Raw genomic sequence first — 12558 nt, 5'->3', positions numbered from 1 at the left:
GTGCTGTGTGTTCTCAGTCCCTGGGGCTTGAGGGTCCCAGCAGAACAGTGCCCAGGGTCAGTGGCATGGTGACCCAGGCGGGAGTGAAAAACTGTCCCTGAAAACCTAAAGAAAATAAAGCTCATGACATAACATGAAGTTTTAATGTTTCTCTAGTTCATGTTAATCTGAGGATAGAAGCCACCAGGGGACTGTATGAGTTTCTTGTGGCTGCTGTAACAAAGTATCACAAACTTATTAGTTTAAAATAGCACGAACTTACTCTCTCACAGTTCTGGAGGCCATAGATCCAAAATCCGTTCTGCTGGGCCGAAAGCCTGGTGTCAGCAGGGCCATGTTCCTCCAAGGGCTCTGGGCGGGGGAGCCTCCCAGCCTCTTGCAGGTTTTGATGGCTCCCAGCAGTCTTTTTGGCCTGTGGCCACATCACTCCATTCTCTGCCCGTGTCGTCACACGGCTTTCTTCTCTGTGTGTCTCCCTCTGTCTCAAACCTCTCTCTGTCCTGCTTTTATAAGGATACTTGCTATAGGATTTAGGGCCAACCTGGGTAATCAAGGATGATCTCATCTTACACTACATCTGCGAAGACCCTTGTTTCAAAAAAAGTCACAGACACAGGTTCTAGGGATTAGGCTAGAGGCACATCATTTTGGAGGGCACCATTCAGCCCACCACCGGGACTCTGGATTGTAGCAATGCCAACGGTCAAGTGCCTGTTTTCTGATTTGTGGCTCTGCCTGGTGGATGCTGGCGTAGCGCTTCTGTTCCACCACAAAGCCTGTCTTGTAATCCAAGCGTATCCATGTGGTCTTTTGTATATTGTTTGCTATTATAGTTAAAAGTCTATAAACAGGAACACTTGAATGTATTTTTTTTTTCTCTTTTCAGTTTGCATGAATTGAAATCCAAGGATAAGAGATTAAAATGTAGCTCATCTAATCTCAACCACTAGAATTCACTGATCGCAGGAGCCCACTAAGTCAGTATTCTTGCTCTGCCCATGTGCTTGGGTGCCTGTGGCCTTCTTGGAGCCAGTCAGAGAGAACCAGGGAGGTTCTCCTCTTGCAGGCTCCACGGTGGGCTGGTTGTCAGAGAGTGCAGACAAATGTGCGGCAATCGGATCGCCACCTGGCCCCGATCATCCCTCTGGGGTCCCGGGAAGAGGAATCAATAACTAACCATCCTTTTTGTTAGAGCTGTTAATGACAAAAGCGAGGCAAAATGGCTGTTTATGTAACTGACAGACACTTCACACGGAGGAGATCTGTATTGATTGAGCACCAAGAAAAAAACCCACAAAGAACTATGAAAATAGAAAACTCGATATTGAAATCACCCAATTGAAAAATTAAACCAGAAGGAGTTACATAAATAGTATGAAAACTTGGATATATATATTTCATTTTTGATCCTATAATAATAAATTTTTGTATTTTGCAGGTGATAACTATTTATTAAAGTAGTCTAGACATTGTTGAACCCTTATAGATTATTTTAGGGACCAGTTTTCCTAATATATTTATAATACTTTTATTTATTTATTTATTTTAAGCCAGTCAAATTTAGCAGTAGGGTGTTGTATACCAACTTTAATGATATTAAATGTTAATAAGTTCTGATAACTCACTGCCATCAGACCAACCTGTGGTAATTTATTTTTTAAAAATAGTGGATTTATAATCACTTTTTCATTGACATACTATAGGTACTCAATACTGTCTTAAAATCTGTCGTCCAGCTAGCCGGGTGGGGAGAGGCAGATACGTTTGTATGTGACAAACACTGAAAGTGGGGTGCGGAGGCATACGCTTCCGTTTCTCACTGTCCTGATTCTTTGCATGTATTTCCAGGATGTGGGTTTTTTCTCACTGAATTGCCGGGGACCCAAATTCCCGCTCACGCTGGTGATGGGGCGAGAATGTGGCAGTGTCCAGATGTGATTAAGAATTGAGCTGCGGTCAAGGGCCCTGCTGAAGTGGATGGTGTGAGGTCCAGTTACAATATGAAGAGAGATTAATCCAAAACTCGATGCTGGTTTTAGATTTTCCCCACATGGATATAAAGGACATAACAGGATGGGATATCATCTGGCAGGAACAGTCTGGAAGAGACTGACTTGGATGAAGCAAGTGCCGTTTTCTTTGCCGTATTCAGATCCGCCTGTGCGTGAACTTGGCTGTGGTTTAGCCCAGCAGACCATGGGGCCATCTGTGTCAGGACTCCAGCCAGAGGCTTGTGTGTACATCTGCCCGGGACTGAGCGCAGGCTTGTCTGGGCAGTGACAGTGGCATAGCCGCTCCCCATTGGCGTGTCTAGCCAAATAAGCAAGGTCCATTGGGCCCCTGGCCACCACTGCTGGAGCCCTGCTGTCCTCCTTGGCTCCTGGCACACCTCAAGTCAGTGGGTCCCCACGGGTGTCTCCTTCCCTTGTGGATGATGCTCTCTACAGGGCCCAGGCAGGGCATGGGCTTCCGTTCGTTGCCAAGAGTGGGACACCCCCTCCTTCCATGCCACCCCCCTCCCTGTGACTATGGCCACGGTTGTACGGTTGTGACGGCTGCCTGGGTTCATTAAGAGGGATGCCCGTGGGTCCCTTAGCAGAGCCCAGGAGCCCTAAGCCTGGTGCCCGGGGACAGTGTGGAGCCACCTGTTCTTCTGCCTTCCTCATTCCCGCAGGTGCCACTGTCCCTGTTGCCCAGGAAGAAAGCACTAGGAAGTGGAATACCTGCTCTATTCCATTTCCCCCACTGCCTTGGGGCTATTTTTCCTCTGCACGTGGCTGCTGAGGCTGGGAGTCCCAGGTGAAAGCAGGCTGGCTGCCGCCCCTTCCTCTGAGCGGTCCCAGTCTGTAGGGTCAGACGGGGCTCCGCGTGACTCAGTCGGTGCAGCTGTGCTCTGGGGGCGGGGGTGAGGAAAGAGCTCTGCCCTGGGCTCCCAGTCTGACCCGTGCCGCCTGTATCCTGGGGCGTCTGGCTGAGTAGCGGCTTTCCTGCTGATCTGCCAGCAGGGCCTGGGCTCGGTGCTGGTCGTCTCCGCGGTCCTCCTCCCCGGGGTGGTAAAGCTAAGCCTCGTTGCCCAGGCTGAGCGGGATTTTGGTACCTGACAAAGACCTGGAATTTAGCTTTATGATTACTTTCTTTTTAAATAAATGGATGAAAGTGGTAATTTTGCAACTCTTTGCTGAGTCAAGCTCTGAAACCATATTTGTGAAAATGACTTTCTTTAAATGTGGTTGCTAACCCAAGGGTTTTCTTAGTGTCCTCATTCCTTCCATTTGGCCGACCATAGAGAAGTAGAAAGAAGGAACAACGCCTGCAGTTTGACTTGATTGATTTCCCAATTTCATATAAAGTTACATACATATAAATATATATTAAGCTGAAACTTTGCTGAAGAAAAATGCATGCTAATAACCCTAAGTGGAATATTCATGTGCATTCTTTATTAATTTACAAGGTTTCTTATTAGTAATTCAGAGTACTGTTCTAGCATTTTGCTGGTGGATTTGAGTAGGTGATGGCAAGGTACAGAATGATTACAAACCTGCCGGAAGATCCTTATGGGAACGAGGGAGTCATAAAAACGGTATTGATCTTTAAGGGGGAAGCTAGTGTTGCCTTGAGCCAGAGAAAGGAGACTGGCCTGGGTAGGAAGGGGTCCTGGGTGGCTGGTGGGGTCTCACAATGGGAGGTTGTTGGCACCTGCTCTGTCTGCACCATGGATGCTGTGACCTCCTTCTGCCTCAGTTTCTTCTTTCGTAAAATGAAGCTGATGATCCCTGCGCCTGCTGCACTGAGCTCTAGTTAAATTAAACATGTGAAAGCGCTGTTGATGTCCCCTGCCCAGGTGACTTTTGTGATAACTCACATGCACATGTGTTTTGTTTTGATTCCAGGCAGCTTCGGTCACCTCTCCGTCCAACTTGGCGTGTATGTACATGGTGCGCTGGGCTGTTTGGAGCCCCTCGCTGGAAGCCAGTTCCGGGAGGGTGACCTTGCCTCTCCAGGGCGGAGTCCAGCCCAACCCCTCACACTGCCTGGTCTATAAGGTACCCTCAGCCAGCATGAGCTCCGAAGAGGTAAATTATTAGGTATTTTTTACGTGTGATTCTTCTCTGATGAGCTTCTAGCAAGTTAATTTTCCAAGGCAGGAGTTGACAATATGTTTGTAGATGTTTCATGAACAGAAGTTTTTCATGTCATGGAGATGCCCTTACAAAGATGAGTATGAACTCTGAGTCACGGTCATGAGTAAACTCGATGAGGCCAGTTTTACTGTGGGTCTTGCAACGTCTCTGTTCAATGCTGGTCTCCTGTGGGGACTTGGTGGACCTGTGACTGATTTATACACACTTTGCAACAAGAGCCACTTCCGTGCTGTGCGTGTTGGGTGCACCGGCAGCAGTCCCCAACCTTTTTGCCGCCACAGACTGTTTTCATGGAGGACAGTTTTTCCACGGACCGGGGGTAGGGGATGGGAGGAGGTGGGCTGATGGTTTCGGGATGATTCAAGTGCATTACATTTATTGTGCACTTTATTTTTGTTATTATTACATTGTACTATATAATGAAATACTTACACAACTTACCATAGGTTGGGCCTCAGGTGGCCTTTGCCAGAGGTTTTCTAGCGGGCCGAGTGCCATGGTAGGAACCAGGGGGGCTGGCTTCCAGCCTGGCTTGTCTTTGTGACTTGTCCCTAACTGCTGCTGGGCCTCAGCTATGTACAAAGGGGTAGGTCCCTAACAGAGATTTTCAGGTGTTTAAAGAAACATTTCTGAAGTGAAACGTTCTTTGAACCCCAATGTAGAAAGCAAATAAGAGCAGGATAGGTTGAAGTGTGTGTGAGAGGGGTCTTATTCTCTGGCTTCCCCAGCCCCATCAGCGGCCTTGGGGAGTCATTAGTAGTGACATGGTGTGACACCACTGCGCTGGCCCATGTCTGGAGTAGGGTTGCTGTGGGGTATGCTTTTGCTGCTTCTACTACATTCCTAAAATACGCCTGTTTCAGCAGCACAAATAGGAGCCTTTGAGTAAATTGTCTCATTTTTCTAAGGTAAATGGACTGTACCTGTTATTTCAGCATGTCACCCATGTGCTGACTCTAGCGACAAATATTATGTTCAGTTCTGTTATTTATGAGTTGGATAACGCTTTGGGGACCTGCGTGAGAGAACAGCTGACAGTGCACCTTTCATATCATAAGGAATGTCTCTCATTATGGGACCGTGTTTTGCTGCATTCCCACATGGTCTAGTTTGAGCCCTTATTATAAAATTGCCATTAGAAGTCCTGAAGCCATCACCATTCTCTCTGCTCCTCTCCTCTCTCATCCCCACCCCCCATCCCAGTCTGGGCAGGTGTATAAATAAATATTCATGCTACTTACTTTTAGGCTTATTGTGCCACACTATATTGCCTTCACTTTTCAAGTGTGTAAACTATATTGGGGCATGAGTGTTTTGAAGGTTTACCTATCTTAAGATACAAATGTATCAAATATTGCCGTTTTCACAAGGAATTTCTAAATCAGAACTTTTCAACCTCAGCACTGTTGGCACTTTGGGCCAGATAATTCTTGGTGTGGGGGCTGTCCTGTGCATGGCAGCTTCCCTGTCCTGTGTTCACTGGGTGCCAGTAGCGTCCCCCAACTGTGACAGCCCAAAACATCCCACGGACATTGACACGTGTTTCCCAGGGGGCAGAATTGCCCCTGGTGGAGACCATTACTCCAAGCAGATGTAATAAACTAAAACAGTGAACTGACACTGGCCACAGACTTGATTCTCTCTCCCACACTGTGAAGGCATCCTCTGCTCCTGCCTGCATTTCCTACTTACCGATGCAGCACCTTGGAGTCTCGGTGGATGGAAACCCAGGTGTGCCTCATCCCTACCCCTGCGCCGGCTCACCCTTCATCTCGGTCAGTCAGTCATTCAGTGAATCTTTATCGAGCACCTACATGTGCTCTAAGATGGACATCCCTGATCCCATGGGACTGACAGTTGAGTAGAAATGATAGCTGTCAATCAAAGAAAAATATAAATATTATAAAAATCCCATAATTTCTGGCACGATTTTGTGGTTTACGTTGTTATGATTATTTCATTGTTATTTACTGTAAAATGTAGTATATCACGATTATGTTTTCTTTCTTACCTCTTGTCTTTTTCCCTCGAGGAAATAATAGTCTCTTAAAAAAAATTATATAATATCTCCAAAGGCAGCCACTTTTAACTCTTAGCCGTGACTTATGGTATTTACCTTCATTTAAAAAATATTATGCTTCTACTTCTGTTTCTTAGTTTGTCTATTTTAGACATTGTACACTGACTTCCCATAGTAATGGATGAGAACTTTGGCTTTTCTGTACACTCCTGCCCATCTTTAACACACTCTGTCCTCCACTGCTTGGCCTGGATTCAGGCCCAGTTGTAGGAAGTGTGCAAGACCGCGGGGCTGGTTGGAGAATTGAGAAGGGGTCTCCAGGGAACTGGAAGGTACTAGAGAGATCACTGAGGTAGGAGCTTGGGAAGCAGCAGTGTAAGTTGTTAACAGAACCCTGGGTTTGCCCCTGAGCCACACATGCATGGGTCTGCCAAAGACTTTGAGTATTGACCTGTGGAACAGACTGTGCGGCCCAGGCCCAGAGTTTCCCACTGGGTGGAGCAATGTGGGGGATCTGCAGAGCACACTGCACAGGCTTTGAAAGTGGAGCCAGCGTTGAAACCACAGTTCACAGCAGGCTGGTCAGAAACCATGTCCTGAACCCGCTGGGTTGACTCCTACCTAAATAAAAATATCAACATTCTTCATAGGATTTAAATGAGACTCAGAGTGTTACAATGTAATATTCACAATGTCCATGAAACAGTCTAAAAGTAATTGTCCTGCAAGAACTTGGAAAATCTCAACTTCTTAGGGGAAAAGACATATATCACACCCCAACACAGAGATGACATAAATGTTGGAATTATCAAAGTATTTAAAGCAGCCATTATAAAAATGCTGTGGTAAGTAAGAACACACTCTCTGGAAATAAATGGAAAGGTGGAATGTCTCAGTAAAGACATGGAAGATAAAAAGAAGAATCGAATGAAAATTTTAGAACTGGAAAATAAAATAACCAAAATAAAAAATCACTAGATAGCCTAAAAGCAGAATTTGAAGATAAATCAATAGAAATTCAACCTGAACGAGAGAGAGAGAGAAAAATGATTAGAAGGCAACAGACAAAGCCTCAGTATTGACCTGTAGGACCATAACCAAAGAGGCTGACACCCATGTCATCAGAATCCCACTAGAAGAGAAAGAGTAGGGTGTAGAAAAATATATTTGAAGAAAAAATGGCTGAAAACTTCCCTAATTTGGCAAAAGACATAAACCTACAGATCTGCAAAGTTCAATGAACTCCAGAGGAAAAAAGCAAAGAAACACACGGAAGCACATTATAGGCAAACTGCCGAAAACTAAAGATAAAGAAACAAAATCTTGAAAACGGCCATAGAAAAATGGGGTGCTACTTACAGAGAAACAGTAATTCAAGTGACTGTGGATTCCTCATCAGAAACTCGAGGCCAGAAGGAAGATGGAACAGCACTTTAAAAGTGCACACAGAGACCCAGGGACCCCAACTCTGTATCCCTCGAGAATCTTAGAGCAACAAAGGTGGGAACCAAAGACATTCTCAGATGAGCTAAAATTGAGAGAAGTCATTGTCAGTGATATTTTTTAAAAGAACAGCTAAAAGAATTTCTTCAGACAGAAGGGAAATGATACTAAGGTAGATATTTGGAACATCAGGAATGAAGAAAGAATAACATAAATTATAAATATAATATTCTTCTTCTGTTATTCGAAATGTGTTGAATGCTTGAAGCAAAAATGCTAACAGTGCCTGATGAGATTTTAAAGGTATGTAGATGTAGCAGAGGGCGCTAACAGGCAGGAGGCAGGGTGGAGGGACTAGTGGGCACAGGTTTCCACATGGAGTAGTAGGGTGCCGGTTCTGAATAGACCGTGCAAAGTTAGGTGTTTATATTTTAAATCCTTAGAGTAGTCACTAAAAAAGATGCAAAGAGCTAATTAAAAACTATAGATAAAATGAAATAATTCAAAAGAAGGCAGGAAAGGGGAAATAGGAACAAAAATCCAGAAGGAATAAATACAGGGTTTACTTTATTATGCTTTACTTTATTACGCTGTGCAGATACTGTGTTTTTTGCAATTGAAGGTGTATGGCAACCGTGCGTCCAGAAAGTCTATCGGCACCATTTTCCCAACAGCATGTACTCACTTCATGTCCCTGTGTTACATTTTGGCAATTCTTGCAATACTTAAAACTTCTCATCATTATTATATCTGTTATGCTGATCTGTGATCAGTGATTTTTGATGTTACTGTTGTAATTGCTTTGGGGCACCACGAGCTATGCCCATATGAGACAGTAAACTTCATCAGTGTATATTCTCAGACTGCTTCACCAGCTGGCCTTTCTCTCTCTCTCTCCCACTCTCCTTAGGCCCCCCTGTTCTCCAATAGGCCAATTAACCTAGAGTGGCCTAAGTGTTCAAGTGAAAGGAAGAGTTGTATGTCTATCACTTTAAATCAAAAGCTAGAAATGATTAAGCTTAGTGAGGAAGGCATGTTGAAAGCCAAGATAGGCTGAAAGCCAAGCAGCTAGCCAAGTTATGAATGCAAAGGAAAAGTTCTTGAGGGAAATTAAAAGTGCTACTCCAGTGAACACATGAATGATAAGAAAGTGAAACAGACTTATTGTTGATGTGGAGAAATTTTTAGTGGTCTATATAGAAGATCAAACCAGCCACCACATTTCTTAAGCCAAAGCCTAATCCAGAGCAAGGCCCTAACTCTCTCCAGTTCTATGAAGGCGGAGAGAGTTGAGGAATCTGCAGAGGAAAAGTTTGGAGGTTTAAGAAGCCATCTCCATAGCAAAAGTGCAAGGTGAAGCAACAAGCTGATGAAAAAGCTACAGCAAGGCATCCGGAGGATCTGGCTAAGGTCACTGATGAAAGTGGCCATGCTAAACAACAGATTTTTCATGTGGATGAAACAATCTTCTATTAGAAGTTGATGCCATCTAGGAATTTCATAGCTAGAGAGGAGAAGTCAATGCCTGGCTTCAAAGCTGACTCTCTTGTTAGGGACTTTAAGTTGAAGTCAGTGCTCATTTACTATATAAAAATCCTAGGGCCTTAAGGTTTATGCTAAATCTACTCTGCCTGTGCTCTAGCAAAAGGAACAACAAAGCCTGGGAGATAGCACATCTGTTTACAAAATGGTTTACTGAATATTTTGAGGTCACTGTTGAGACCTACCACAAGAAAAAAAATTTTTTTTTTCAAAATAATACTGCTCATTGACAATACACCTGATCACCCAAGAATTCTGATGAAGATATGCAAGGAGATGAATGTTGTTTTCATGCTTGCTAACACAACATCCATTCTGCAGCCTGTGCATCAAGCATTAATTTAAACTTTCGAGTCTTCCTATTTAATACATTTCGTAAGGCTGTCACTGCCATAGATAGTGATTTCTCTGATGGATCTGGGCAAAGTCAATTGAAAACCTTCTGGAAATGATTCTAGAGGCCATTAAGAGCATTTGTGATTCATGGGAGGAGATCAAAATGGCAACCTTAACGGGAATTTGGAAGAAGTTGATACCCACCCTCATGGATAACGTTGAGGGGTTCAGGACTTCAGTGGGGAGGAAGTAATTGCAGATGTGGTGAAAATAACAAGAGAACTAGAATCAGAGTGGAGCTTGAAGATGTGCCTGAATTCTATAATCTCATAATAAAACTTGAGCGGATGAGGAGTTGCTTTTTATGGTTGAGCAAGGATTTAGAATATTACCTAATACGTAAACATTGTTGATTAAGCAGTGGCAGGGTTTGAAAGGATTGACTCTTAATTTTGAAAGAAGTTCTACTGTGAGTAAAACAGGTAAAATGCTATCAAACAGCACTACATGTTACAGAGAAAACGTACATGAAAGGAAGAGCCAATAGATGTGTACACTTCATTGTTGTCTTGTTTTATGAAACTGTTACATGCCCCCTAACCTTCAACAACCACCACCTGATTAGTCAGCAGCTGTCAGCATAAGGCATGACTTTCCACCAGCAGAGAGACTGCAACTCGCTGAAGGCTTTGGTGACTGTTAGCATTTTTTAACAATAAACTATTTTTTTTTTTTTTTTTAAAACCGTTGTCACTCTTTGAATAAACTATTTTTTAATTAAGGTATGCACATTGTTTTTTTTTTTAGACATAATGCTATTGCACACTTATAGACTACAGTGTAAACACAACTTTTAAATGTACTGGGAAACCAAAAATATTTGTGTGACTTGCTTTACTGCTATATTTGCTTTATTGCAGTAGTCTGCAACATCTTTGAGGTATGCCTGTAATTACATTAAGTGTAAATAGTATGAACACACCAATTTTTTTTTTTTTTTTTTTTTGAGACAGAGTCTCACTTTGTTGCCCAGGCTAGAGTGAGTGCCGTGGCGTCAGCCTGGCTCACAGCAACCTCAAACTCCTGGGCTCAAGCGATCCTCCTGCCTCAGCCTCCCGAGTAGCTGGGACTACAGGCATGCGCCACCATGCCCGGCTAATTTTTTTTTTATATATATATCAGTTGGCCAATTAATTTCTTTCTATTTATAGTAGAGACGGGGTCTCGCTCTTGCTCAGGCTGGTTTTGAACTCCTGACCTTGAGCAATCCGCCCGCCTCGGCCTCCCAAGAGCTAGGATTACAGGCGTGAGCCACAGCGCCCGGCCAATTTTTTTTTTTTTTTCTTTTTGTTGAGATAGGTTCTTGCTATATGGTCCAAGTTGGTCTGAAACTCCTGGCCTCAAGAGTTCCCTTCTGCCGGGGCCTCCCTAGTAGGTGGGATTTATAGGTGCAAGCCCTTGCTCCTGGGTCATGAATTTAAGGGCAGAGATTGTCAGGGTTAATGTGAAACAGAGTCCAGCTGTATACTCTCTAAGGAATATACTTCAAATGGTGCACGTTAGAAGAATGGAAGATAATCCACAGAAGCACTAAATAAAAGAAAACTGGGAGTGTCTATATAAATATCAAAGTAGATTTCAGAGCAAAGGAAATTTCCAGGAATTCAGAGAGACAGTATGTATGGTAACAGGGTCAGTCACCAAAAAGAGATAGCAATCCTCAAAGTGTTTGCATCTACCATAAAGCTTCAAAATAGATGACACAAAACCTGAGAGAACCGAAAGGAGAAACAGACACATCCACAATTATATTAATAGTTGGAGACTTCGGCACTCCTCTCTGAATGGACTTTGGCGTGTAGGTAGAAAGTCACCAAGGATGTAGAAGAGCTACATCAACCAACTGGATGTAAATGACATTCACCCAACGGCAGCAGAGTGCACACTCTTTCTGAGTGCACGTGAAACATTCTCCAAGATAGACAATATCCTGGGTCATAAAACAAACTTTAATAATTTCAAAAGAATTGAAGTTATTATATTATTGGATTATAATCGAATCTAACTAGAAATCAGTAATAAAGGCAACATAAACATTTCCAAATTCTTGGAAATTAAACAATACATAAATAATCCATAAGTTAAAGAGGAAGCCTCAAGAGAAAATATAAGATATTTTGAACGTAATAAAAATGGAAATGTAACATATCAAAATTTGTGGGATGCAACTAAAATATCTTAGATGGACGTTTGTAAAATTAAGTGCTTATGTTAGAACAGAAAAAAGATCTTAAATCAGTAATCTTCTGCCTTTAGAAACTAGAAAAAGAAGAGCAAAATAAATCTAAAGCAAGAAGAAAGTCAGTAATAAAGAGCAGAAACCAATGAAATGAAAAACAAAAAAACAATGGATTAAAAATAAAAAAGTAGAGAAAACCCAGTGAAACAAAAAACTGATTCTTTGAAAAGATAAATAACATTGATGAACCTCTAGCAAGACTGACAAAGAAGAGAGGACACAAATTATGACTATTATGAATGAAAGAAGGGATTTCAGTACCAACCACACAGGTGTTGACAGGGTAATCAGGGAATGCTGTGAACAATTCTATGCCCACAAATTTGACGATTTAGAGGAAATGGATGAATTAATTCTGAACTCCAAATTCCAAAATTCAGCCAAGATGAAGTAGATAACCTGAGCAGTCCTACAACTAACAGAGAATTTGAAGTCATAGCTTAAAAACTTAAAAAAAAAAAAAAAAAACAACCCAAATAGCCAGGTCTATTCACTATGAATTTTACTAAACATTTAAAGAGGGAATAATACCAATTTTATGCAATCTAGTCCAGAAAATAGAAGAGATGGGAACCATTCCCAATTCGTGTAATGAGGCCAGCATTACATTGATAGCAAAACCCAAAAAAGACAATAAGAAAACTGCGAACCCACATCCCTCAAACAAAATTGTGGACTCAGAGGTGCAAAATACTCAATAAAATATTAGCAAATTAAATCCAACAATACGGAACAAGAATAACATACTGTGACCAAGTGGAGGTTTATCCCAG

The 12558-nt window shown here is 42.6% G+C and overlaps 1 protein-coding gene across 1 annotated transcript in view; it reads left to right on the top strand.

Annotated features, from left to right (window-relative positions):
* The window catches only part of NPHP4 (nephrocystin 4), a 122419-nt gene that overhangs the window by 51229 nt on the left and 58632 nt on the right, over positions 1–12558 (top strand). Inside the window, exon 10 of the mRNA XM_075993418.1 lies at positions 3894–4076. Coding sequence (XP_075849533.1) covers positions 3894–4076 — 183 coding nt within the window. The remainder of the gene's footprint in view (positions 1–3893; positions 4077–12558) is intronic.

Source organism: Microcebus murinus, chromosome 2 (assembly GCF_040939455.1).
Source record: "Microcebus murinus isolate Inina chromosome 2, M.murinus_Inina_mat1.0, whole genome shotgun sequence".
Classification (NCBI taxonomy): domain Eukaryota; kingdom Metazoa; phylum Chordata; class Mammalia; order Primates; family Cheirogaleidae; genus Microcebus; species Microcebus murinus.
This window is presented reverse-complemented; position numbering and strand designations above follow the sequence as displayed.